General features: G+C 65.3%; 1 protein-coding gene across 4 annotated transcripts; it reads right to left on the reverse strand.

Moving 5' to 3' along the window:
* Nucleotides 1-529: 529 nt before the first annotated feature.
* On the reverse strand, nucleotides 530-27528 carry AXIN2 (axin 2). 4 transcript variants are annotated; one of them, XM_057716832.1, is made up of 11 exons: nucleotides 27412-27528; nucleotides 24144-25076; nucleotides 16666-16806; nucleotides 9702-9804; nucleotides 7230-7370; nucleotides 6611-7143; nucleotides 6318-6485; nucleotides 5845-6066; nucleotides 5328-5423; nucleotides 3957-4124; nucleotides 530-667 (listed from the first exon to the last, which is right to left on the reverse strand). In XM_057716832.1, the coding sequence occupies exons 2-11, from the start codon at nucleotides 24956-24958 to the stop codon at nucleotides 541-543; spliced, it is 2514 nt and encodes an 837-aa protein (XP_057572815.1). In that variant the 5' UTR covers nucleotides 24959-25076; nucleotides 27412-27528; the 3' UTR covers nucleotides 530-540. The 4 variants fall into 4 exon arrangements, with proteins under 4 accessions (XP_057572815.1, XP_057572814.1, XP_057572817.1 ...); XM_057716831.1 differs by lacking the exon at nucleotides 27412-27528 and adding an exon at nucleotides 26185-26319; XM_057716834.1 differs by lacking the exon at nucleotides 27412-27528 and having other exon boundaries at nucleotides 6318-6521; nucleotides 6605-7143; nucleotides 24144-25373.
* Nucleotides 27529-27831: the final 303 nt, after the last annotated feature.

The raw sequence follows: 27831 nt of genomic DNA on the forward strand, positions 1-27831 counted from the left end.
CGGAGCTGCTGTTTCCGTAAAGGCGCACGACGAACGAGCCACGTGGGTCCGCACGGCCTCGGCCGTCGGGTGCCAGGCCTCGGTGGGCAGCACCGGGAGGTCACGGGATGCTCCTGGGGCCCCGGGGAGGCGCGCCCCCCTCCGCCGCGAGCCACCCCGTCCCACAGGAGGACCCCCGAGGGAAACCTCGAGACCTTCAGGAGGGAACCGAGCAGCAGCGCTGGGGAGGAGCGGCGGGCACCGCTCTTTAAAACGCCGGTCCTCGCGTGGAGAAGCGCGGCGCGGTCAGCGAGGGCACCGCGGGCCGTCCCCTCCCCTCCTTCCCTGCTGAAAGCGGCGCATCCACGGCCTGGCGGCGGGGAGCCGACGGCTCCGTGAGCATCCGCAAGGCCTCCCGTCGCGCCAGGGCGAGGCGCCGGCCCTCCCGCCGCGGCGGCACCGCCGACGGTGTCCCCCCCGCAGGGCCCGGAGCCCCGCGGGCGTCGTGGACGCGGCCCCGCTGCCCTCGGCCCGGCCCGGTCCGGCGGTCCTCCGCGGGGCTCAGTCGACGCGCTCCACCTTCCCCAGGATCCGGCCCTCGTACGTGGGCAGCACCGCCTCGTCGTCCCAGACCTCCTCGAACACCGCGCCGCACGCGAACTCGTCGCTCGCTGTTTTGAAGTAATACCTTGAAAGGAAAACCCAACACGCTGCTCGTAAAGCTGCCTTTTCTACCTGGTGCGAGAGCAGAGCTTGTTGCGACGGCCCTGGCCGGCGCGTGTCAGGACGCCGCGCTTTCACTGGGGCCCTGGCTTGCATCCCTGGTCGCGGGACTAGGGTCCTGCACGCCGCACGCGTGCACACACACACACACACACACACACACACACACACACAGCGCGCTGGGGGATGCAGGGTCTTGAGGACGCTGCCCCGGCAGGTGGCAGCGGACCCCCTGCCCGGCCCTGCCTTGAGAGGCCGCTGGTGCCAGCTGAGGGCAAAGCCAGCCGGGCACCCCGGAGGCAGCGGGCTGGGCAGACCCCCCGCTGCCCAGTGCCGAGGCTGCAGCCTTCAGCCCAGAGCTGTCCGCCCACCACACACACACCCACACACACACACACACACACACACACACAGTGAAAGGTACTCTCTGCAGAGAAGAGCTGCTGCTTCCTCCTTTACCTTGGAGGGGGGGGGAAGCCTGCCTGGGGCTCAGGGGCAGCAGCAGCTTGGGGAGGGGGTCAGAGAGTCCCCAGACTCAGCCCCCCGGACCCTGTACACGTCTGCGCAAGGCTGGCACCAACCCTGCCCTCTGCTCCCGGTTCCCTCTCCCCCCACCCCCGCCAAGGGTCAAGGTTCCTTTGATCCCACCCGGCTTCTTGCTTGAAGCCTGTTTAACCGTAAGGACGAACATGACCAGCGTCTCTCAGGAGTCACCTCGGAAGACAACTGCTGTCCTGCCCGGCCGGGCCCACCGAGCCCCTTCCCAGGACGTGAACCCAAGGCCTCTCCCTCCCCATCCCCGGCCAGGGAGACCCCTCAGACGGATGACAGTCGCCCTGCACACGGTCACCTTCAGCCAACAAGGCCCACGCGTGGAGGGAGGGTCCGTGCCCTGGGGGGAGGGGAACCGCTTCTCAGAGAAAAATTTAATTGTGTCTCACGGTTACAGAGATTTGTTTTTGTCTTTTTTCTTGAAAACTTTTTTAAAAATTCCCCTTGGTGAGAGCTAAATTCCTTTCTTCTTTAATGAAAGCAAGCCAAGCACTTTCATGGAAGGCAAGGCTGAATCCAGTGAAACAGCTGGACGCAGTCAAAGCTCTGAGTTCCTGGCTGGGCTACAGCATCGGGGTGATGGCCCGGCTCTGCGGGTCAGCAGTGAAGATGCTCGGGGCCGTGGGGGGGGGGAGAAGGCAGAGTCCTGCGGGGCCTGATGGGAGATGGAGGGATGGGGGGGGGGGGGGTGCCGTGCACAGGAGACCCTGGACAGTGTGGACAGTGGCCGTGAGGGGTGGGGGCAGTTCTATTTCCAAACGAGAGGCTCCGACGCCCACGCCCCCCCCCCCCCGGCGGGCCCCTCGGCCCCCCCGCCCTGGGATCCGCACGGGGGGATGGGGGCTTCCCTCTCCGCGTCGAGACACGGGGTGACCTTGTCCGCAACCGCAGCCTCTTCCAGAGGGGACAGGCCATGTTCCCCTGCCCCCCCCCCCCCAGTCAAGGGCTCCGCGCCGCCCCGCGCTCCTCGCGCCGCGCCCTGCCCTGCGCGGCCAGCTCCGCTTCCTCCTGACGCCCGGCCCGGCTGCAGGCGCTGCTCGGAGCCCCCGCCCTTGCTGGGCTTTGGCTGGGGGGGCGGCCACGCGCACGCGGCACCGTCACCCCGCCGGGGGGACGAGGCACGGCCCCCGGAGCCCCCACCCCAGAGGGGCCAGGGGTCCAGCCCCGGCCCGGGGGGGGGGGGGGGGGGGTGGAGCCACCCGGGGGGCCGGAAGGGCCTCCCCGCAGCCTCGTCCAATCAGCAGAGGCGCCGCGAGTCCGCGCGCGTTACAGGGGGCCGGGGCCACGGCCAGGCTTCCCGAGCGCAACTCAGAGGAAACCAGAGCCGGGGGTGGCCGCAGAGGCCCCGCGGGGCCGTCCCCGCGGCCCCCGCCCCGAAGGTCACCTGCGGTTCCACTCAAAGTCCAGCCGCGCCAGAGCTGAGATCAAAATGAGTCCCTGGAGGGGCACCCTTGTGTAATTAGTTTCACCTTGTGTCTGTGCAAGATAAAAAAAGAAGAAGGAGAAGAAGCAGCGAGGCCCGACGCCCAGTCCCCTGGTGCACCCTCAGGGCTGTCTGCGCCCGCGGGTGAGAGGCGGTCTCCGCGCAGCCTGCGCCGCACCTCGGGGGCCCAGCCCCACGCCTTCCCTGCCCGCGGAGCGCGCGGGGCCGCTGCCCCGAGGAGCCCCCCGGGTACTCCGGAAAGGTCGGGCTCCGGGCCCTGGCGGTGGGCTCGCTGGGGTCCAGAGCTGCTGGCTGCCCGCAGGCCACTAGGGGCTCGGGGCGCCAGCGGGGGGCACCTTCTGGGCACGTGCTGCGTCCTCTCTAACCAGGGGGCCTGGGCGCCCCCCCCCCACCCCGCCTCCCATCCCCTGCAGCGCGGCACCTGGGACACGGCGGGACAGAACCCCCGTGTTCACTTCGGATGAAGGTCGCCAAGAAGGGGCAGGTAGGACTCTGGATGGACTGAGCTGGGGCCATCACCTGCCCCAGGTTGAGGGGAAAGTGACCGAGAGACGTCCAGGGCCAACCCTCGGCTCCTGAATCCCCTGCAGGGCCCGGCGGGCCAGGCGGGCACCCTCACTGTGCAGACGGGGGGATGAAGCCCAGAGGGAGCGCGGGTTCCTGTCCCAAGGCCCCAGCAGGGAGGGGAGGCGGGGGCCCAGAAGGAGGAGCGGCCAGCCCTGCCCCCTCGGCGCCCACCCACAGGCCCTGCCCTTCCCGTTACGGGCAGCCCCGTCGCACACGACTCCGGGCACCGAGGCTGAGGGAGGGGTGCCGCCGCGGCCCGGGCACCCCCGAGCCTTCGGTGCGGACGCTCTCTCCCAGACGCGCCGGGGAGGCAGCCTTTCGGCCTCCTAACCAGTCCGTCTGTCCGTCTGTCCGTCCTCTCCTTGGCTCTGCCCTTTTGGGCAGAGCCTCCAGGAGACGGCCCAGCCCAACTCTCCTTCTGGAAAGCCAGCTGAGCCCTTGCTCCCAGCCCTAACCCTCACCCTCGGTCTCGCTCACCTGGTGCGAAAAGCCCACCCAGGGGCCCGCGGAGCCCTCCCCACCACCGCCGCCGTGTCACCTCTGGGAAGGGTGAGGGGACAGAGTGAGGGAGCACAGCACCGGGCGGCACCCCCCAGGGGCCCCTCCGGGTCTGGCCAGGCTGGGACGCGGCCCCGGCTCCCGGTTCTAAGCACACGAAGCCTGGAGCAGACAGAAGCCACGGCACGCTTACCTGTAATTTCCCTTTTTGCTGAGCTGCTCTTTGAAGTGGCCCAGGGTAAGGCTCTGAGCCTTCAGCATCCTGCGGTACGGGATCTCCTCCCCGCAGAAAAAGTAGGTGACCACCAGCTCACCGGCCTGGAGCGCGTGCACGCCCGCCTGCTGCTTTGGCTCTCTGTGACTGAAAATGAGATGAAAAAACGAGAAGTCCAGCATCGGAAGGCAGGAAGCGCGTGCACATGTGCACACACCCCCCGCCCCCCCAGGGGCTCTGCAAACACCGTCCTCTGAGATGAAGTCAGGCTGCAGCTGCACACTCCGAGGCTGCCTGGCGTGGGGCTCAGATCACAGAGGCAGGCCCCTCTGGTGGACACACGGTCCTCCCCCAGGTCACCTGTGTGGGGCACGTGGGAAGGGACCATCTCCTTCCACCCAGTGGCAGGACAGAGCAGGGTCCACCAGGCGGGCACCAGCAGGGCGCCTGCCAAGGAAGATGAGCGAGAAGAAACCCTCCCAGAGCCACAGGGACCCTCGCCGCGATCAGGAGCTGCGGTAGGGACACACCCAGGGATGCACGTGCTCAGAAAGCCAGAGCCCACTGGCTGGGGGCTGAGGTGGGGGGGTGGGAAGTGGGAGGCAGTGTCAGCCCTCAGTCATTTCAACGTCTGAGTTTTTGTGGACTGGCTTTGAAAAAACAAAAAGAAAAAGATACAGGCCCGGACAACTGGCTGACTTAAGGTCGACCCATTAAAACAGGGTGGAGGTTTTCCGACCGCGAACACTTCACTGTTCACGGTGAAGAAGCTAAGAAGAAAACATGAATGATTTAGGCCACTTTAGATCTCTGTAGCCGATCACTTTTTCAACGCACCATCCTAGAGTGAAACGAAGCCAGGCTTCCCTGTCCAGTTTACGAGAGTGTAGGTTTAGGACAGGAATCACGGCACCAGTGGAGAAGATGGTCCCCTCTCTGTCTCTGCAGCGGTGGGGAAGCATCTTCCCTCTCAGGGCCACACAAAGACGGCTTTCCAACTCGCTAACCTTCTGGGCGAATGGGGACAACTTTTCCATCTGGGTTTGGGGTCCACCTACCCTTCGGCTAAAGGCTTCCCGTCTCAGCTTGGGCTCAGGAACCCTGAACCATTCACCGCTTCGGGAAGGGACACTTGTGCACGAGTCGCAATGCGTTTCTCGGTACAGGAGGGGTTTCCTGAGATCCTAATTTATGGCAACATCTGGGTTTACTACTCCTTGTCACTAACGTTGAAATCAAGGTGACTTTAGACTGAAAAGAGTTTTCAAAAATCAGAGCCCCCGATAGCAAATACCCTAAGAACGTCAAGCCTCTGTGAGGATGTCAGCGCCGCCGGGTAAAGACACTCACTCTTCCGAAGCCAGGCTTGGGTTGGACAAGGGCGTGGCTCCTGGCTGGCCAGCGGCCGAAGGGGTCCTGTCCCTCTGCTGACTCACCGCGCAGCACCTGAGGACACGGGGGGTTTAGAGGGGAGCCTGGCGTCCCCGGGGCCAGCACGAAGCAGACAGAGAACCAGGCTCCCCGGGGAGACCCCACCAAGGCCTTGTGGTGACAGTGGCTCCAGGAGAGCTGGCAGAGCCCTACTAAGTCTCCCGCAAGCCCAGGACTGGACACTGCAGCCCAGAAAGAGGGCTGAAGGCTCCAGAGACCCCACTGGCTACGCCTTCTTGTAAGCTCAGGACATCCCTAAGGGAGTGGGATTTGTAAGGAATTACTGAGATTCCTCCTCCTCGTCCTTTGAGCCAGATCTGGCTAGCCCTTCGGAAGGGCTGGAACTCAAGGGAGCCGCTTCTAGAGGCTGGCAGGGGGACCCGCCACCTCCAGACCCCTCCCCCTGCCCCTCCCCCCTGCCGCCCCGGCCACTCACCGCTGCTTGGGGGGCTTGGACACCTCAGCCAGCCGGCGGCAGGCCTCCTCCAGCTGGGCCAGGGTGTTGGGTGGGGTCAGGAGAGGCGCCGCAGGGTCCTGGGTGAACGGGTGGGCGCGGGGGTGCCCACTGCTGCCCCCCCACAGGTGGTGGCGGCCGGCCCGCTCGGCTGGGGGCGGTCGGGCAGACTCCAAGGGGTAGGCCCGCTTGGTGCTTTGGGCGCTAAACAGGAAGTGCCGAGAGCCGAAGAGAGAAGCCAGGTTAGGAAGACGGGAAAACGTGACTTCAGTGGCAACCTCTCTGTTCCACTTTCAGAGAGGAGAAAAAAACACATCCACCGTGACACCACTGGGCTTGCCAGATCGCGGCACTGCTGCGGCCCACCCCTGCAGCCTTTACCCCCAGGAGGGCCGCAGCCGCCGGCCCACGCTGCAATCGCCCCCCTCGGCCCGGGCGGGGCGGGCGCCGCTTACCTGTGGGGCCTGGGCCTGCCGGGCCGCTCGCCGTCCTGCACCCACCGCCACACGTCCTGCGCCCGGTCTCCCTCCTCCCCGGGCGGCGCCCCTCCTTCCCGGGCGGCCGGGGCCACGGGCTCCGAGCCTCGCGCGCTGCGCCTGGACGGGGCGCCGCCTCGGCTGCCGCTGTGGGGAACAGGGGCGCGTCCATCCCAGGGGCACCTGCTACCCCACGGCCCAGCCCGCCGCCCTCTGGGCAGCCGAGCGCCTGCCAGCCCCTGCCCCCGGCCCCCGACCCCAGGGACACGTACCCGAGCTGCGCGGCGGGCTCCGGGGCCCCGGGGTGGCTCTTGCACTTGGCGCAGCAGGAGCAGTCGGCGCCCGCGGGGATGGGGACGGGGACGGGGACGGGGACTGGGCAGCGCGCACGCGGCGCGGCCTCGGGCTCCAGCGCCTCCCCGGTCCGGGGGCCGCCGTGGTGGTGGATGTAGTGGTGGTGGATGTGCTTCGCGGGCGGCCTGCTCATGAAGCCCCTGGCCCCGAGCAGGGGGCAGCCTGCCGGGGCGGCGGCGGCGGGGGGTGGCAGGACCCCGGGCGGGGGCGGCGCGCGGTGCTGCTGCAGGGGGTGGCGGTGGGGGTGGTCCGGGGAGCGCGCGCGCGGGCTGTAGCGGCCCACACCCGGGGACTGGCAGCCGGGGGTCCTGAGGACCCGGGACAGGTGGTCGTCCAGGATGGCCTGCGGGTCCTCCTCGTAGCTGCCCGAGGGCAGGAGCGAGAGCGCGTGCTGGGCGGGCCCCGCGTCCCGGGCGCTCGGCGCCGGCTCCGGGCCCTCCTGCTCCTCGTCCTGCGGGGGAGGCAGCGCGGGGCGGCGGGTCAGCGGGCCGGCCGGGGGCCCGCCGGGCAGGGGCGGCGCGGGGCGGGGCGGCGCACCTCCCGGATCTGCTGCAGCCGCTCCTCCAGGCTGTGGCGCGTCTCCAGCTCCAGCTTCAGCTTCTCCAGCCGGGAGATGAGCTCGGCCGCGAAGGCGGCGGGCTCCACGGGCGTCATCTCCTTGGGCAGGCGGTGGGTTCTCTGCGGGGCGCGCGGGGCACACGGGGTCAGCGGGCTGCCGGGGCCTGGGGACCGGCCACGGCCACGGCCACGGCGGCCCGGGCTGCTCGGCCGCTTTACGCGCCGGCGCCACGGCCTGACGGAGAGCCATGCCGCGCGCCGCGGGCAGCAGCAGTTGGTCGCACTCCGAGAGGCCCCGCGCGCTCCCTCTGTAGAACAACCAGCCCATCCGTCGCTACTCTGAAGTAGGAAATCTTCAAAGACTGTTGTCAAACATCAAAAAAAATAAAAAGGAAAAAAAAAAAAAAAAGCAGCTCTCCGCAATGGGGATGGGAGAGGGCCCAAACTCAGGGGATAAAAAGTAGAGCCGAAACAGAAAGGGGGCTGGAATTGTAAAAAAATAAGATTGGAAGGGAGGTGGGGGGGAGGAAAAGGGGAAAAAATGGGGAAAAGAGGAGTCACCGGGCCCAGATCAGAAGCAGCGGTAATTTCTCTGCCGGCCGCACGCTGTGCACCGTCTAGGCGCTGTTGTCTACCGCCTACCGCCGGCTGGACCCCCTCGTGCTCCCCGCCCCTCCTCCCCATCCCTTTGTACAGAGAATGAAGGGGGCTGCTGCGGGCTAGTCGCAGAGCACTGCTGCGCCCGGCTGCCGAGGGCCCGTCTATCACGGGAAAAGGAACATCTCCAAATCAAGTGCGGAATATAAAAAGGCGCGGAGCACGCCTGCCAAAAGCAGCAAACAGAGAGGACCCCCGCCGCCCGGCTTTCTGTCCTCCTCCCGTCATCTGCTGCCCCCACCCCCAGCACACCCCTCCCGGTGCTGCCTCCTTCCCCCTCATTTCTCTCCTGCTTTGGCCCTTTCCTTTGGGGGGGGGGGGTGCCCGCAGGAAGCCCACCTGCAGAGGCCAGCATCTCCCCCCACAGATGAGCGGTGCCTCACCACGGCAACCACGGAGCTGCAGGGCCTGGGCGGGGAGGGGGCCCATCTGGAGGGGACGGCCGCTCCTACCCAGGCTGGCTACGTGCAGCCCCCGATCAAAGCACTGCCTCGCGGAGAAAGCGATTTGCACACCCCAGGACAAAATCATCCAAGCCTGGGCAACACAACGTGTCTTAAACACGCACACCTCCCCCCAGCACCCCCACCAAGTCCAAAAAAACTATATATACATATAATATATATATATATATTCAAGTATTCAACACGGTTGTATGGGGTGGGAGGGAGGGATTAACTGAGGCGGGGGATGCTGGAGACATCCCCAGAAGAGCAATCTTAACAGGCTAAGTTTACAAATGTAAGTGCCCTGGGCTGCTCAAGGAGCTTCAGAGAGAAATCACAACAGTCCACAACTCACGCAACATGGGTCGAGCAGTTCGCTGTGTTAGCCTCCTCGCGTGACATCACCCCCAGACCAACTGGTTTCTCTGAAGCTGGCAGGAAGGCCTCATAAACAGAGAGGCTGCCCTAGGGAGCACTCTCTTCCCTCCCTAAGGAGCAGCTTCCTAGCAACCTGGATCTCAGAGGACTGCAAGGAGCACAGCTCCTGAAACAGCTGGGGCGGCTCTCTGCGTGCAGGGGCCACGGGCTGGCTGCCCCACAGGACTTGGAAACTGTGGGGGAGGACACGGAAAAGCCCTCCACACCACACTGGCCTCTCCTCTCAATCACAGGAAGAAGCCGCTCACGGGGTCCTCAAACACTCATCGGGTGCAGGCTCAACAAGCAGGTACTAGGCCACGTGGCGGGCGTGGAAACAGACAAGAGGGACAGCTGACCTCCAGGGCTTCAGAGGAGAGCTGGCCGAGCACAGAGATGAACGATGACTGAAAGGAAGGAGCCACGCCGGCATGTAAACTGTCCCGGGAGAGCGTCCTGAGATGCAACTGTCCTCCCAGCGGCAGCTTCCTCCAGCCTCACTCACTCACTCACTCCACAAGTGTTCACTGAGCCCCTGTGCTGTGGCCGGCATTCTCCTAGTCTCTGAAACTGAGCTCACGGAATAACCCCACGCAAAGCACCTTAGCACCTGCCTGTTGAATCTGCTCCTGATACGTGTGTACCTCCTACCCTCCATTGCTTGGTTTCGGGGAACCAAGTGCTTGGTTTCTTTCTCATAGAGAATTTTCTTTTTTGAATTGAGAAAACTGAAAAGGCCGAACAGGTCGTTGTGAGCCTCTCTCCGCTGGGTTACACCCCCGCGAACCACAGAGCACTCCTGCGTGGTCCTTCCCTTCCCTCCCTTTACTAGCAGACCCCAGGCACCTGCCCTCCTCACCCCCCGGCCCGCCGTGTCCCCTGCACGCTGCCTCCCAGAAAGCAGCTGCCTCCCCATCCAGACCATACTCACCGGGAAATGAGGTAGAGACACCTGGCCGTTGGCCTTCACACTGCGATGCATTTCTCTCTGGAGCTGCTTCTTACTCCCCACGCGGTAAGGAGGGATCCCGTCTCTAAGGGAGAGGGAAGGACAGAACCCACCGGCTCACCAGGATGCTTCTGCACGTGGGCCGACTCGTGTGCCCTCCTGAGATCCCGCCAACGACGCGGCCACATGCCTCCTGGGAGTGCCCCCTGGTCCCCAGGCGCTGTGGCTGTCCCTGCAGGGAAAGCCAATCCAAGACCCAACTGCCAAATGTCCTGCCCCTCAAGCCCCTCTGGAAACAGCTCCCACTCGGAGGCAGGAGCATCAGCTTGGAAGGAGCTCATGTCTCAGCTCTTGTCTTAGAACTGGGCCCACCGTAGAGTGAAGGTCCCCCTGTTTTACAGGTGCCCCCCCAAGCAGGAGTCTAAGACCCTTTCGGTTCCTCCAAAGGTCTGTTACCATGGCAATCAGGTATCATCCCAAATCAGGAAACCAGGGCCTTCCGGAGTGCACGTGCTAAGTGTTGCAAGGACAGGGACCAGACCCGTGAAGACTAAGCCAGGCATCAGTGGACGTGTGCGCGATTCTCCCACAGTCAACCTCCCAGGCGCTCCCAAATGTCTTCCTTTTATCAGTCACTGGAAGGCATCTCTGGGCTCCTTCCTTCCCTCAGCTCCAAACCCTACTCCCCCCAACCAACGGATTCTCAGATCCACACCCGCTGTGGATGTGAAGAGAAAGCCCTGCTCCGTGGTATTCTGTGCGATTCATGCAGATATCTGAGTACCTACTACCTGCCAGACCTTGTTCGAGGCTCCGGGCAAGGGAGCGATGAAGGGAGGGGATAAAAATGCAGGCAGCTGCCCTGAGGACGCAGAGCAGGCAAGGAGCAAAAATTAAAAAGCAAAGTCCCTGGTATGTTAGACGGTGGTAAGTACGGTGATCAAACACACCACAGGAAATGGGCAGAGAGGACGGCTGGGGGCGCGAGGGAGCTGCCATCTGAAATGGGGGGGGGGGGACAGTTGTCGATGACGTCCTCGCCTCGAAGGTGATTTCTGAGCAGAGCCTGGAAGGCAGCAGGGGCCCTTCTGTTCTTCCACATCATTTTACTTTTAAAAAAGCAAACAGAAGAGGCTTAAAAACACCACCACTACCACTGCACCCCCTCCCCGCCCCCCACTCCAGCTGGTCCGCACTGCAAACGGGACCTGGAAGGGCTATGATTTTTTCTTTTCAAGACTTTTGTTCTTGAAAGCAGTCGGACGGTCAAGGCGTGATTACTTTCCCATCGCTGTTCCTTCCGGAAGCCACGGATTTACCAAAGCCTCGGGGTTCAAACGTTTCCACACCGAGTCACCCTGTGAGGCTGTGCATGCGGAAATCAGCTGTCTGGCCGCTTCCCTCTCCCCAGTGGGCTGGCTCACCAGCGGTGGGTGACAGTCAGCTGTGCCTGCAGATGCCAGGGGCAGACAGGGCCAACGGGTCGACCTCTGGCTCCTTTCCTAGGTCCTAGAATTCCAAGTGGCCGCAGATTCCAGGAGGCCGCTGACCTGGGCTGGAGAACAGGGCCACTGCCACAGAGAGGAGGTACAGATACAGGGGACCTGACCTGTGAGCCAGACCTCGGCAAAGCAGCACGTAAAGCCCAGTCGTACCGAGGGTGCAGGGCAAGAAGACAGCCGGACACAGACAAGGCCTCACACACACGCGTCGTGTCCCAAAGGCCCAGGGGGTGAGACAGCGAGCACTGTGGAAACAGTCGGCCGGGGGGCCCGTGGGGTCAAGACGAGGGCCACGCCGGCGGACGCCCACCCCAGGCCGCCAGCCCCTCGTGGGCCGAGGTCCTACCGCGGGCTGACATACGATCCAACGGCCCCTCACAGACCCCGCATTCGCCACATTGTGCGGGTGACCAGAGACGCTCCAGAGCTCTCCTGGAGTCAGTCAGGAGGGCAGATCCAGGCCTCCAGCCCACGCCGCAGGTGGACCCAGCACAGGCATCCTCCGCGTGCCCACCTACAGTCCCGGCGCAGCTGCAGCCCAGCTTCCCGACGGTCGGGACGTGGGGGGCACCATTTCCTAAGCCCCACGGAGTCACCTGACATTCTGAAGGGGTTCTGGGGAACACCCTGGGACGTCCTCCCGCCCACGCCGCGCTCGCTGGCTGTGGGGCACGCCCGGCCGTCCCCAAGGAACAGCGACCACCCCGTCTCCCACCTGAAATCCCCTGCGGGGCGGGGGGACCGTGGGGGACCGACCGACTGGGTCTCATGCTGGTCTGACCAACGACTGCCGCTGCCCCAGGGCTGCAAAGCAAGGTCCACGTCCCAACCAGCAACTCTGCCGGGGACTTAATAGGAGAGGGTGGCTCTGGTCCAGGCCTCTTCCAGGCAATGCCAGGGCTGGGAGTCGCGCACCCCGTGGACCCCACGGTGACACACACAGGGCTGCAGGAGGCCCCACCCGTCCCTTCCAAGACTCTGACCTTGAGTGTCCTCGAGCACCTTGGCTCCTCCCGCCTTGCTTCCCAAGATGAAACAAGGGGTGAGGCGTTTATATCTCTTTTTCTTTTTCCACAGGAGGCAGGAGAAAGGAAAGCGAACTGGGGGAGGCGAGTGAGGGCGGGAGGCGGGGGGCCGGTCCCTGGCCACTTGAAGGCGGGAGGAACAAGTCACTTGTTAAAGCACTCCTCCCACCAACACACGTGCCCGCTGCACCCTGGGCAGCTGAAGGTCCAGCTGCAGGCAAGGAAACACGTGACCAGGGCAGGAAAGGGAGATTCCAACTTGCAGAGGCTCAAAGAGGCTTGGGCACCTTCAAGGAAATGAGGCTTTACTCCACCCCCTCCACCCCACCCCCAGCCAAGAATCTTCTCCTAAACAGCCCCTCATTGCAGAAGGGGGCCGCTCTTCTTTTTATCCCGGCGCTGAGAGTCTGTGATCCGTCTCCTGGCCTCCCGGGACCGTGAGCGGCCGTGGGACTGAGGCGCGGTCCCTGGACGGTCTCCTTCAGCTATGAACATGTTAGCCAGCGAGCCCGCTGCCGGGCCCGGCTGTGTGTGTGGGGAGCGGGTTTTGAAGAGCGTGGACTCCACTTAGCTGGCATTTCAGCCAAGCCAATTAGCTTAGCCTTTTGACTCGGCTGTGCCCAGCCCGACCTGAACGTCGCCTTCCGGCCGCTTTGAAATCGCGGACTCCCGTGCACACACGTCCACGCGCGGTGCGTCTGGTCCCCACCCCGAGGGGGATGTCTGCCTTGGAAGATAAGGCCCTATTTACGGTTCACTTGGACGCTTCCCCCGGGGTCCTGAGGAAACCCGTGAATGTGATACAAGGAAGTAAAAATAAAGTAACCTCGGCCACCCTCCGCAGAAACACGACCACCGTGTCTGGGGCGGGTCCTGTGACACCCCCGCCCCGGGAAGGTGCCGCCTCTGGGTGGAGGGGAGGCTCAGCTCTGCGCAGAGATGGCCGTCAGGCCTCCACACGGTCCCCCCAGCCTTCCCTCCGCAGCTCAGAGGCCACACCTGGGCCGCAGGAACCCGCTGTTCCCGATGCCTCCGGCCCCCCAGCTCCCCCTCCTGCTGCGCCCCCAATCCTCCCGCCCAGGGGCTGGGGCTGAGGACGTGGCGGGGAGTCTAACCCCCCTCCGCAAAAAAAATATGTATGTATGTATATATATAAAAATTTTAAATGCCATTTCTTTCGAGAAAGCAGGTTTCAGAGGCCCTGTAGGAAGACAGCCCCGCAGCCACCTTACACGGGGCCTGTGGCTCACCGAGGACCCGGAAGTGGGCAGAGGGCCCTGGACTGCCAAGGGCAAGGCCGCCCGGCCCAGCTCCTCCCTGGCCTCGGGCGAAGGCCCCGGGACGTCATCGGTTCCGCGGCACACCAGACGACCGCCTCCCCGGGCTCGTGTCTGACGACCAACCTCGCGGCGTCTACTGAAGACGGCCCGCGACCCCCTCGCCCCCCGCCCCGGCCACCGTGCCCGCCAGACACGGCCCGGGCCGCGCTCGTGCCTTACGGGGCGCCCCTGTTCACCCGCGAGGAGAGCGCACAGGGCCTGCGGCCCTCGCACCGCACGCGTCCCCCCCAGACAACGGGCCGAAAGCAGCCGGCCCGGCGCGGACGAGGGCCCTGGTCCCAGCCCGGGACCCCGGGGACCCGCCCCAGAGCGCCTCGCCGGCCCGGCCTCCAGTGCGGGCCAAGCCCCCGGGCCCCGGACCCCCAGGAATCTCCAAGCCCAGCGCCTCGCCCCGTCAGAGCGGCGCCTGTGCCAAGACCCCGTGCACCCCACCGTGGGCCGCGGGAGGCACCCCGCCCGGACGGGGACGGCCCCGCGCGGGTGGGAAACTCAGGCCCCGTGGCAGCCACAGCCCACGCGGGCTCCGGCGGCGCCCGCTGCCACCAACAGGCTGCCCTCCAGGCTGGGAGGAGGACCAGAGCCCCGCTTCTCTGACGCAGGAAGACGGGCTCCGCACGCGAGCCCCAGGTTCCTGGGGACCCGCCCCCACCCCAGGGGGCCTGGTTTGCTCACCCCCACCCGAGGCAGAACCCTCGCGCCCTGAGGTCCCGCACGTGGGACCCAGGGTGCCCGCCGTGCCCCCCCCCAGTTCCGGTCACGCGCGTGGACCCTCCCGGCCCCCAGGCGGACCCCTGCCACCCGGGACAGCCGCCCCCTCTGGTCCCTGCGTGGGGCCTCCCTGTGCTGGGAGGGCCTGGAGGGCACCAGTGCTTTAGCTAAAGGCAGGAAGGGCAGGGCTTTCAAGTCACCCCTCATTAAAACCAAGGGTTTTTCTTCTGGGCCCGGGATGAAGGAAGAGGGGTGAAGGCAGAGGGTGTGGGGGAGAAGTCAGAACTTGCTGCCCCCCAAAAGCTGTGTGGTCGCTAATAGGTAACCATAAAAGAGACTGAAGGTAGCTCCAAGGTCTCGCCGCCAGCTGGTCCTGTAACGAAGGAGCAGGCCCGGGGGGGCCCGTCTGGCCCCGACCTGGGTTCTGTCTCTGAGGGGAGTAGTCACGGGACCACCGGGCATCCCCCCTCATCTGTAAAAGCCCCACGTGTCGGCCGGCCTTTCCGATCGGGTCTCGCGAGGCTCCGGCGGGCATGGGGCCCACACCCACGGATCTCATCCTGAGCCCGGAACCACACCTCCGTGATGCGTGATGCGGGGCAAGACGCAAGACGCCAGAAACAAGCCCCGGGGAGGCAGAAGGGAAGCCTCCGCGTCTTCAGCAGACGACGCGTGACGAAGGGGATTCGCTCAGGCCCCCGCTCAGATCCAACGCTCGCTTGTACACGTCACACGGACGTCCGCGCGACCCACGGACCCGCTGAAAGCGGAGGAGGGATGCGCTAGACAGGCATGCGGCAGGCAGAAGACAGCGGGGGAGGGAAACGACGGAACGGGGGGGAGGCGCCAGGGTCTCCGGGGACCCAGAGCCCGAGACGACCTGGAATGCTGTGAGCGGTCGCCGTGCAGAGCGAGGACAGGTCCCGGGAGTCGTTATGTAGATCAGGAAGCACGTTCTGCCTCGTCCAACACCACGCAGTAAAGACAGCGCAGAAACACACCGCTTTCAGAAGCATGCCCGCCAAAGGACGATGTGTTTCAAGCAGGATACCTCAGAAGAGTTCAGCCGACATGGGAAACTTCCCTCTGTGGAGCCCTCATTTCTTCACTCTGGATGGAAGCGGATTCCCTCCCTCCATTTTCACTCAGACCAAAGTGCTATCCTTTTATGAAACTGTAACTTTCCACCTTAAACATCTCCCTCCTTTTACCAACAGGGGAGTCTGAGGTGACACAACAAAAGCCACCAGGAAAATCCACAGCCGAGTCCCAAACCAACCCGTCGACCTTCCTTTCAACGGGTTCCATGCCGCAGGCCAAGCAACAGATCACCAGCCCGTGGAAACCAGATCGCTTCAAACAAACTGGAAGAAGGGCCGGTGCCGTTTTGGGAAGCAAGCTGGGAGGAACCACCTCGAAACAGGCGCCAGAGCGCACGACAGCTCCACGGGCTGGCCTTTCGAAACGGCCCCCTGAGCAGCAGATCCCTGCTCCAAAACGTTTCCAGCAGAGCCTCCAGAGACCACGTCTAGAACACGGGTTCCCCGCTGGGTGCTGGGAGACGTGCCCTCGGGGAGTCTCCCGAATCAGAATTCCCAGAGTTGGCAGGAGATGGGGATGCCGGGTCCCCACACGGCCCCACCCCACCCACCCGAGACTCACAGAGAACCGCTGCTCTCCGTCCACAGGGGTCACCCCTGCATGACCTCAAATGACCTGCAACTCAAAGCATGACCCTGCCGCATGGCCTGCTGACCTCATCAGGCCCCCCTGACGGCCGGGACGGCAACCTGAAACCCCAGCCGTCCATCTGCTGGGACGACCGTGGTGGCCGCCTCGGCGGACGCGGCGGGCCCCCCACCCACGCTTGCAGCCCTGAGGGACGGCCACTGGGCACATCCGCACAGCGGCCCTGGAGAGAACCCTGGCTTTCTGAGTCTGCCTTCACGGAGCCCCCGACACACACCCTTCCCACGCCTGCCCGCCTCCCGCCTGCTGGCTCTGCAGAGGGACCCCTGGACTCAAGACCCGCCAGGCTCTTCCGCCACAGGGAAGGCGGCGACGTGACAACCAGGAGGTGGGTTCTGAAGCTCAGGGCATCCACAGACACTCAGCTTCATCTCCCTCGGCTGAGCCGTCTCCTGTGATGCTGCGATTCAACCGCCCTCAAGGCTCTGAGCGTCACAGCACCCCGACCACGGGACCCTCCCTCACCCAGCGCCACGCCTGGGGCACACTCCCCTCCCATCCGACCCGTGTCCACACGGACACAGGCGGGATTTGCAAAGCCGGGTAAGGACGCTGCCCGCTGCCCGGGCGGGGGGTCACACCGCCAGCTGTGTACGTGGCGGGGAAACCAGAGCACACTCACACGCTGCTGTCCGTCACGGACATGGAATCGTCGGTCAGCGCGTCACTGGATATCTCGCTGTCGTTGGCGCTGGTGGCGGGCGCGAAGACGCAGCCGGAGGCCACGTGGTACGGGTTCACGGGATCGCTCCTCCTGAAGGACCTGCAGGGAAAGGGCCGCAGCACGGCATCACCGACTCACCCAAAACCCAGGGACCGGGCGACGCGGGACGGTCCCGCGGCCGGTTCAAGGCCCGCCTGCGGCCCAGGGCGGGGCGCTCCTCCGCGCAGAGAGCAGGGGCCCCAAAGGGTCCTGCTGAGCCGCTGAGCACCCTGCGGAGAAAGCAGCCTGGACGCCTCGGCCCCCAAAGCGGCTCTGCCAGGCGACAGGGGACCTCAGAGACAGCCCAGGGGACCTTACAAAGTTCTCAAGAGACACCTGGCGAGAGGCCTCTGCTCTTGGGAGGGAGGCTGGAGGACGACTGAGGGGATGGCGTGTCCTCCCCTCCCGGCCCTCCACCCACGCCTGCACCGGAAGAAGACAATGTGGGGGCTCCGGGACGCTGAAACGTCCACACGCCCCTCCTGGGCTCTGCTGGCGGAGTCCTGAGCTGCAAACGACGGGCGGCCGGGCCCGGGGAGCTGACAGACGGACAGGAACGCTCAGGACGCGGTCTGGGGCTTCCCTCCGGCCCCGAGCTGGGCCTCAGCTCCTAGCCAGGCTGCCCCCCCCCCAGGGCCGCCAAGGGCCACGGCAGGAAGAGCGGCACAGCTGTCTCAAAGGAAGGCCCAGGCCCTGCTCGGGTTCTGCCCTCCTGACCTCCGCCCGGAACCCGGAGTGCCGGCCCAGCTGGGCTGAGTTCCTCTTGGGTCACGGCGAGGGGCTCAGCGCGGGGAGAAAGGGGGAGGAAGGAGCCGCCGGGGTTGGTTGGCGGGCTGCAGGAAGGGGCCTCGTTTGCCAAGACTCTGCCCAGGCCGCCGGGCCCAGCGAGTCCAAGCCAACAGGGAAGAGTCGGCCTCAGGAGAAGGGAACCTCTCCCACGAGCCTGCAGCCGCCGGTCAGCAAAGACGGCCTTGGGCTTGGCAGGTGAAACGGGCTCCCGGGAGGTCCAGGCATCTCCAGCCTGTGCGCACCACCCCGCAACCCACGTGCGCGGTGTCCAGCGCCGCCGCGGACTCCGGGGGCACCCAGCCCCGGTCTCTGGACCCCCGGCACCCCTGGCCTGGTGGGGGCGGGGTGGGGGCGCCACAAGGGAGGCGGACGCAGCTCAGAGGCCCAGGAGGAGAGGCCCCCCTCACACCGGGCCCCTCATCTAGTCCTCGCAGCCACCTGGGGGAGAAGCGCGAGTGCCCGTTGGCCGGACGTGCCCTGCGCGGCCCCGCATCTCAGGGCGGGGAGCAGCGGGTGTGGGCCTGAGTCAGGCAGCTCCTGTGCAACCCCCCTCTCTCTGCCTCTTCATACGGAGACCCGCCTCAACGTTTCAGAAAGCGCCAGCGTAACAGGCAGGATACGGGCCCCGGAGAGGAAGCCCTGGTCCCTCCAGTGACGGAGAGGACGGGCCGGGCGGCCTTGGGGACCCGTGGGAGCAGATGTGAGGACCAGGGACGGGAAAAGCAGCGGAAAGTCCTGCCCAGACTGGGGCAGGAGGGGGTCGCGCTGGCTGGGTTCGGAGGGGCCCGGGGGGGGGGGCCACCAAGCTGGACGGCAGGGGGGTGGGGCGGGCAGGGTGCCGGAAGAGGTGCGCGAGCAGGTCCCTGTCTTCAGGGAGCTGGCCCTCTAGCTGCAGCGACAAAACAAACACGTGACACTCAGAGCTGTCATAGTTTAGAGCCAGGATGAGCCTCACACATCACCCAGCCCAAGCCATCCGCCTGGGAATGTTAACAGAAGCCTAGAGCGACCGCGGATGTAGTGCTCGGTCTGGGTGGGGGGGGGGGGGTCCTGCGTCCTCCGTGCTGCTCCCCCACCCGGCGCACAGCGGGGGCGCGAGGTCTGCGGCCCAGGCGGGGTCACGACCCCCGGGGAGGGGACGGAGCCCCCATCAGAGACCCGGCCGCACGGAACCCACGTCCGGGCTCCGGGGGGGGGGGTGCTGGTGGCAGCGGGGACCCTGAGTCTGCTGGCCTGAGCTAGGCCGGAACGTCCAGCCAGATCTCAGGCATGGGATGAGGTGCACGGGTGACCTGCAAGTGCACACGAGGAACGCGGCGCTTGAACCCATTGAGTACCTTGGGCCGAGCGACCTTGACCCGTCACCTGGACCCTCTGGCCTTGTTGTGCTATCTGCTGAGGGTGAGAAGCCCGACACGCCCCCGCCCCAGGATTTTCCGTGATGATGCAATGAGGCTGGTGCGATCTTCCATGACGTATAAGTGGTCCCCACCTCCTCAATGTGGGATTTCCAGACGCCAGGGCAAGAGCGCGAGAGGAGGGGAGAGGCAGCTGGTTTTTCTGGGCAAGAGATGGGATGAGGGATGATTTAGAGAACACAGTCTCCTCGCGGACGAGCAGGAGGAGGAAGAGGAGGAGGACGGTGGCTCTGGGTCGCGTCGCCACTAGCAGCAGAACAAGAGGAAACGTGCTTACAAGCCAGAAAGAAGAAATCGCTTCGCGATGGGCAGGGCAGACCCAAGGACTGGCTGGGGGCTGGTTACGGGATCACCCACGTCTTTAAAATGGCCCAAAGCCCCCAGCTACCTGGACGGGCCACTGCCTCACAGCAGGATGGAGAAGTGGACGGTCTTCAGGACTCAGCCTTACAGACACCAAGTAACACAGAAACCAAGAGGCCGAGGGCTGGTGCCGGCTTAGCTCCCGGCCAGCGGGGTGACCCCGGGTATCATGGCCTCCACGGACGCGGGGTCCACCTAAAACAACGTGCCGTTCAAACAGGGCCGCCTACGCGGGCTCCGTACATTCTCGGAGGGGCCCAACGAGGGCACTGTGTAGGGGGTGGGGGGCGGTCACAGGAACACCCAGAAGACCGCCTGGGCAGCATCTACCAGGACGATGCCCCGGCCGCGGGGTCTGCTGAGGATGAGAGGGCGAGCTCCCTGAGGGCAGGGCAGGTCGGCACCACGCCCCGCCCCCCACCGCCGCGCTCAAAGCTCTGTTCACTCTCCTTTTTTAAGGACCCAGGACCAAGAGGGTTGCTGAGGGGTGCTTTCGTCTAAGAGGCACAGCACAGAGATCAGAAAAGCCAGAAGGGCCTTAAACAGCCTTCACACACTCCTTCCATCCCTTCCGTGCCGCTCTTTTCGCGCTGTTAACACACGGACAGCATCCCAAGCGCGGGGCCTGTAACTCAGCCTCTACGGAGAGGAAGTGACTCAACGCAAACCCCTCCCTCCCCAACAGCAAAGGCACCTCACTCAGATCCCCGTGTGGACGGCTCCCGGTCAGACACACGGAGCCCAAAATAAACTCATGTCCCTCCCTTACAAAATAGAGGGCTACTGTGTGACCAGCCGTTAGAACCGGAACCTACTGCTCGCAGCTCAGGGGCCTGCAATAAAGCGTTTGGATTTTCCTACCACCACCACAAGACGAGGAGAGGAAGCTGCCAGGGCCTTGGGGAAGAGATAGAGAGTCCCTTTTTTAAGAACCCAGATAATTTCAAGAGAATGAATTAGAACTGCTTTCTTGTGATCGTTTTAAAAAAAAAAAAAAAGGAAAGAAACTCAACTGTGCTGCAGTAATTGTGCCCAGAGGCTTTGATTATTTCTGCAGGACGGTCGTGCTCCCCGTTGCTGCAAGGACTTTAAACTGCTCGGAGAGTGGGGGCCTACAGCACAGGTGGTGCGCCAGGCACCCACAGACCTGGTTGGCAATTTCAGCGTGCAAAGGGCTTTCCACTGTCAGGCCGCAGAGGCTCCTGGGACCTTAAGGGACGGGAAGTGTCTGCTCCGCTCCCCTCCACCCCCCCCATCCCCACCAGCCTATTCTCATCTCTTATCTCGATGAGATGCCACAGGCCCCTGCCCAGACCCCAGGGCAGAGCCCGTACACAGAGCACAACAGAAGGGATCTTTGGGACCCCTTTCTGGGTGCCTCTCAAAACAATGCAACTTAAAAAGTGCTGGCTTCTAAGGCTGTGCGTTTAAGGCTTTTCTTTTCAAAAGCCCTCCGACAGTGTACCCACAAAGTCATCGCCCAGAAGGCGATGCCCTCCCACAAGCATCTTCTAAGGGGAGACCGGGGGCCTTGAGAGAGGCCAGGCGCGCAGATGGCATCAGGGACACCTTTCTGAGAGCAGGCAGACCGTGTGTCTCAGCACAGCACCCTCCTCAGAGTCCCTGCCCGCTCACGGTGGCCCGCAGCTCACGGTGGCCCACGGCTTCCGGCACAGCTTCCCTCAGCATCGTGTTCTTTGATGATGGAGGCCAAGCTCGGTTCCAGTGGTTTCATACAAAATCCGGCCCCATCAGCGAGCACTCTGGAGGGACAGGAAGTGCTGGGAGCCAGCAGAGGGCCACCTGCTGGGTCCCCCCCACCCCGAGGCCGGAGCAGAGGGTCCCGGGAGAGACAGCTGACCTGCCCTGGGCAGGAGCAGGAGGGCATCCCGGGCCGTCCCTTCCCAGGTAAACACTGCACAGCGCCCAAGCCCACGCCCCCTCCACACACACCTCCACACTCGTGTGTGTGTGTGTGTGTGTGTGTGTGTGTGTGTGTCGTGCACGCGTGCATGCTGGGGTTTGTACATGTGCTTCCTCCCACGGGTGGCCCTGGCTCTGGGTTATTTAAAGGGACCAGCCAGAGCCCAGGCCTCCTACTGGACCCCTCGCAGACGGGAGCCCCTCCCGCTGAGGGCCGCGCCTGCTCTCCGTGCCCACTCTTTATAGGAAACCTGACACCCCATCAGTAAGGACACAAACAAGCCATTAAGAAACGAGGCTCCTCTGAGGAGCAGCTGGCGCCCTTGGCATCCAGCTGCCAAGACTGCGCCTGCACCGCTGGTGGGAGGGGCCCCGGCAGGACTCAGGCTTTCTGCTTCACTCGCCGGGCTGACTAAGCCCGTGCACAGGCCGGGCCCTTGGCTGGACACGCGGAGGGGGAGGCGGACTTGACACAGGGACCATCCCCACATCCCAGCCGGGAACGCAGACTCAAGCTCAACACGCAGAGACAGCTGAGGGGAGGGGACATTCTGAACTTCACAGTGGGCACAGGCCAGAACGCAAGGCTCACGCTCCGAAAGCGAGACCCGAACCTGGCTGCCCTCTGCACACGGCCAAAGGTGGGCACTGTTAGGTGGAGCGGATTATAATTCTTTACGTCTGTTCAAGACATCTCCCTTTACAAAGGACGTTCCTGTTTATTACTTTGACCCTAATATTATAGCAGTCTGTGACAGGAGCATGAGGGAAGGCCGTCCACTCACTTTACAGAGGCCACGGGGGCTTCAGGAAGACATCCACCCAGGTGGTAAGAGGCGGGCGGGGCTGAGACTCACGCTCTGAATGACTCCGGGTGGCTCCTAACACCCACCCATATGCACTCCTGAATATCTCACGTGTTAAAAAAAAGTACTGGGGTGTGCCTTAACTTCTCTCTGATGGTGCCCAGGCAAGACACACACAGTCCAGGTAACATACGTCACCTCACCCCAACAGCGGGAGAAAACACACACACGGATCTAGTACGGAGACCCAAAGGGCCAAGGAGAAGCTGCCAATCGTGTATGATTCCCAACCAGAGACAAGCGCGGAAACACAAAGGACCCTCGGCCCTGCATGCAGGCTCTCAAATCCCCTGAAAGGTGAATCCTGGCAGCATCCCAGCCGGGGCCTGTGGAAGGGGGAGGGGCACCCCAAGGCTGGGTCTCAAGTGCCCCCCACAAAGGGGAGGGGTCCCAGCAGGGTCCCGCCTGGGGAGCCCATCTCACTCAAAACCACACAGGGCACGCTGTTTCCAAAGGTGGCGCTCTGGGCCCTGACACTGGGGACACAGAAGGCCCACTGTCTGAAGGTCCCTGGAGAAGCTGCCTGACCGCAGGCCTTAAGTAGCCTTGGTGACCGTTGCCAAGCCAGAGGGCACAGAGGCCAGTGGGGTTTACCCAAACGTGCATACAACGGAACAGGGCAGAGGGCAGGTGGCCCGTGACGGCCAGCCACAGAAGCCAGAGCCAGTGTCTTTCTCCAAAACGCCTGAAACCATAAGCTTAAAAATGCTGAAACAACTGTTCACGTGATCCTTGGCTCCCTTGCGAAAGCCAATCCGTTCCCACTTAAGGTGTAGTAGACCAGATGTCGGGTCCGGGGAACCAGCTCCCAAAGCTGCAGGAGTGCCCCCTGGTGGTCTGAACACCATCCTTCCCTCCCTGCAAGGCCCCCCCAAGATGACACGGCCTCCAGCTCCCCTGCCCCTCCTCCTGCTGCCCACCCGACAGAGGGAGGGCCACCTCCGGAGACAGCCGCCAGATCCCATGCCCCCTCCTGAACCCACAGCGCGCGCGACACAACGGCCAGGAGATCAGCTGCTCCTGGGCCCCTCCCCCGCATGCCATCAGCAACAACCTGGATTAAGGGCTCATTCTCTTTCTGGATATTTGCAAGGGGACAGAGAGAGAGAGAGACAGAAAAACGTATTCTAACGGGAGGTCTGAAGTTGCCTCCAAAGGTCAAAAATCTTAAGACCTGGCCATTCTGTAAAGAACTATTTGTCTCTGAAGCCCCCCCAAAGAGAAGGTACTCTAGGGCCCCCGCCCCCTCCGTCCTCTCCAGCCAAGACCTTTCCTCTGTCAGCACTACGCAGCTCAGCAATCAACTGCGGTCTCACCCTCGGGCCACAAGCAATGAAAACCTAGCATAACGTATCAGCAAACTCCAAGGCTCCGGGTCCTGCCTCCGGGAAAGTCACAGGGCCTCCCCTCCTCAGGCAGGTTTCTGGCAGGGTGAGTATCTCATTCCACAAAGAGAACCACAGGCTCAGCTGTTAAGCCAATTGCTGGCTCTTATCTAGAACATAAAACTTCAAGAGAACCCACTTACCCCCACGGTCAATGGGCACACACGTTATTTCCTGGGCCTCCACCACAACCCAGGTGCCTCCCCGGACACGTTCATTCTACTCTCTGATTAGCCGTGAATGACCCCTTCCCAGACGGGCTGCGTATCTGGTGACTCAGCGGCAGCAAAAGCTGCTGTCCTCTCTCTCTCTCTCTCTCTCCCCCTCCCCATTCTAAGACTGGCCCAGGATAATAAGGAACCCGCATTAATGCACACTGCCTGCCACGGTCTGAAGTCAGCACTGGAACACAACAGGTATTCAGCTGTGCACGCATCAAGCGCCCCCCTTGCAACAACAAAAAGCAAGATCAAAGGGTTCGTGGCCAGCAGTCCGAGCTCAAGACAGACCTCTGTCAGCCTCAGCAGAACATCCACCCATCCGTCCATCCGTCCATTCATCTACCCACCCACCCTACTTAACTCAAAACATCTGCCAAGGCCATCTCCTCCGCCAAGCCCCGCACCCCCTCACCCCCGCCCCCAAAGGCTTACCTGTATCCATTCTCAACAGTTTCCGCGGCCCTCACGCTGGCTGTAGCCCTCAGAGTTTTGCTAGACAAGCCAACCACCGTGGGTGAAAGTTTGCACTTGAAGTCAGCACAAGTCCACTCCTCCTCCTCATTCAAGGTGGGGAGGTAGCCACACACGAGCTTGAGGCTCCCCAGACCCCCGCTGCTCACGTAAGCCGGGTTTTCGCCCCCACTCCTCACGTATTCGAGGTATATATCCGAAGTCAGAAACCTCTGGTAGGCATTGTCCTCCATCACCGCCTGGACCTCGGTCTGCGCCTGGTCGAACATGACCGAGTCGATCTGCTGCCTCTTGATGCCGTCTCGGATGTAGGTCTTGGTGGCAGGCTTCAGCTGCTTGGAGACCACGCTGTTATTCTCGATGTACCTTTTGTAGATCACTTTGGCTACTCGCAACGTTTTGGCATCCTTCAGGTTCATCTGCCTGAATCCGTTGCAGGCAAACCAGAAGTCTAAGGTGTCCACGCATTTCTCCCGCTCCAGGAAAGTCCGGAAGAGGTAAGCACCGTCTTGATCACCCAGCAAGGAGTGCAGGGACTTGGTCCACCTGGTCAGAGGGGAATCCGGAGACGCCCGCCCCTCGGGCTCCCCCAACCCGTCCTCGTTCCGCCTGGCATTGGAGGAGACAGGCAGGGGCTTGGCGACCTGGCCCTTTCCCACCCCCGGCTGGCACGGTGGGGTCTCCCCTTCCTCTCCCGGCACCGGGGGCCGCGGGGCATCCTCGCGGAAGCTGCTGCTGGGGTCTGGGAGGCGAGGCACCAACACAGCACTGCTCATGGCGAGTGAGTTCTTCTCGCTGAGTTCAGGAATTTTTTTCTTCTTCCAGTTCCTCTCAGCAATCAGCGTGGTCTCTCTTTCTCTCTCAAGTCAGCAGGGACTCATCTGAGCCTCCTTTCTGGGAAGGAAAGGAAGGGGGGGGAGGCAGAGAGAGAGAAAAGGGTATTGATATAATCAAAACCAGATCTACCCAACATCAAAGCAAGAAAGTAAACAGGCTTTTCAACTCCTCAAATTCAAATCAAGCAGCCCAGCTATCTGCGAGGTGCTCATCTAAAGTATCAGACGCTGCTTTTTCAAAGGCGAAATCTGAGCTCCCTGCACGCTTTGGGGGGGGGGGAGGGAAGGGGCGGGGAAGGGGCGCGGGGAGGCTGGGAGGTGGGGCGGAGGGCTCGGGAGGTAGAAGACACCCGCTTCCAAACCCACCCACCACCCCCCCCCCGGCCCCGGCGCGCGCAGGGCAGCCCGGCCCGCGCCCCCCGCGCCTCCCCTCGCGCGGACAGCATCCACTGCGGAGACGCGCACCCGGTGCCGCCGGGCTCCGCGCAGGTGAAACCAATTTCGGGGAATTTCCCCGCTCGGCTCTCCGCACAGATAACTCGAGCTCCCAACGTGCCCTTCCCCGGCATCTGGTTCCCATTCCCCCACCCCCCCCTTCCCACTCTGAAAAATTCAGAAGAGCCTGGACTAAGAAAGAAGCCCGCCCAGCGCAGGGGGGAGCGCGCCCGCGGACTCCCGGCTGGAGCCCCCCCGCCCCCGCGCGCACCCAGATGGAAACCTTCGCCGAGCCCCGCCTCCCGCCGAGAATCCGGCTCCGTCCACACCTCGGTCTCGCCGGCTCCCCCAGACCCAGAGACCCACTCCCCCAGACGAGGCTCCGATCCTCCACCTCGGCCAGGGCGCAGAGGAGCCTCGGGCCCCGCCGCCCGCGGGCCCCCCGCCCCCGACCGCCCGGAGCCGCCAACCCTGCGCACCCGGATCAGGAGCCGCCTCCCGCCCCCGCTGCCTGTGCCAGGAACCCCAGACTCCGCCGACCCCGGGCCTGTCCCTCTGCCCCCAACGCCAAAACTCTCATCTCACCGCCAGGCCGGTCGCTCTCCCCGGCAGGGGGGAGGGTCAAAGGCGGCCGGGCCGGGCCGGGGGGCGACCCCGCACCGGGCGCCGGACCCGGGGCCCGCGGTGGGCGCGCGGCCTCCGGGCGGAGGGGAGGCGGGGGGCCCCGTTACCTGGAAGACGGCGGCGCCCCGGGACCCGGCTCTCATCACCGCCGCCCCCCGGCCGCCGGCCGCCCGGGCGCCCCAGAGCCCCGCGGGGCCCTCGCAGCCGCCGAGCCCGGGCGCGGGGCGCCCGCAGGAGCAGCGCGGAGAGCGGCCGCCGGCCCAGCAATGGCGACGCGCGCGGGCTCGGCCTGTCCGCCCGCGGGCCCGGGGCGGCGGGGCGCGGGGCGCGGGGCCGGGCGGCGGGGGCGGCAGCAGCGGCCGGAGGCGCGCGGGGGGCGCGGGCGCCGCGGGCTCGGGCCGCTCCGGCGCGCAGACGGAGCCTCGGCCGGCGCTCGGGGCCCCTCTGCGCGGCCCGGGGGGCGGGGCGGGGAGGCGGGCCGGGGGGCGGGGGCGGCGGCGGCGGGGCGGGGCGCGGGGCGGGGCGCGCGCGGGCGGGGGGGCGCCGCCGCCCTTTCATCCCAGCTCCCGGAGGCGCTCGGGCGCACCCCCGCGCCGCGGCTCCCGCCCGGCCCCGCCCCCGCCGCCCCCGCCCCCCGCGCGCGTCCCCCCGCCCCGGGCCCCCGCCGCCCCGGCCGCGCCCCCCGGAGCGCCGGGCGCCGCGCCCGCCGCCCCTCTCCGCGCCCGCCCCGGGGCGCGCCCCGAAATAGCCGGCCTGCCCACTTCAAAGCGCCGCCCGCACATCAAAGCGCGCGGGCCGCCGCCGCCTCGCGCTCACCGGGCTCCGCGCGCCCCGCGCCCCGACCTCGCGGGCGCCCCCCCCTCGATCGGCTCGCCGCCGCGACCCCCTTCCCCCCCTCCCTCCCCCGGCCGGGCCCCGGGCGTCGGGGGAGCTGGGGGGGGGGTCGCGCGCGCGGGGACCCCGGCGCCCCTCTCCCGCCGCCGGCCCGGGCGGGCCTCGCCCCCGCTCCCCTCCGGCCCCCGCCCGGCCGGGGCTCCCGGCGCGGGCCCCGCTGGCGGCAGCCACTCCGCGCACCCCACGGCCTCCGGGCGCTTCCAACAAAAACTGCGCCGCGCGCTTCAAAGGCGCGGGCCGGCGCACGGTCCTGGCAGGGCGGTAGGCGCCCCCGCCCCGCGCCCCCCGCGCCCCCGGCCCGTCGGGCTCGCCGCCCCCCCCCCCCGCCCGCCCCCGGCGCGCCCGGCCCGGCCCGGGGGGGGGGATGGGGACGGGGGATGGGGGCGGGGCGGGGGGGCCCGGCTCGCGGCGGCCGAGGGGGGCCGCGCCCCCGCCCCCACCTTTCGCAGCCCCGCGGGCGGCGGCGGAGACGCGCGCCTCGGACGCCCGGCCGCCCCGCGCTCCACGGCCGCGGGCGGTTATTTTTATTCCCCGGCGCCCGGCCGGGTACCGAGTTGCCAGGACCTCATCAAAGCGCGGCCGCCGCCGCCGCCGCCTCCCCGGCCGGGCCCGCCGCCCTGATCCCGCCGCGCCAATCGCCGCCGCGCTCGCCGCCCGCGCCGCCCGCCTTAAAGGGGCCGCGCCCGCCGCCCCCGCCCCGCTCCCCCCCCGCCGGGCCCCGCCGCGCTCGCGGCCCGCGCGCCCAGGCCGCCTCCCGGGGGCTGCGGCGTCCTGCCCCGGCCCGGCGCGGGGGAGCCGCCGTTCGCCGGCGAGCAGGACCCGCCGCCTTTCTTCTCCTTGTTCTCGCTCCCCCAGCATCA

This window comes from Hippopotamus amphibius, chromosome 17 (assembly GCF_030028045.1).
Source record: "Hippopotamus amphibius kiboko isolate mHipAmp2 chromosome 17, mHipAmp2.hap2, whole genome shotgun sequence".
Classification (NCBI taxonomy): domain Eukaryota; kingdom Metazoa; phylum Chordata; class Mammalia; order Artiodactyla; family Hippopotamidae; genus Hippopotamus; species Hippopotamus amphibius.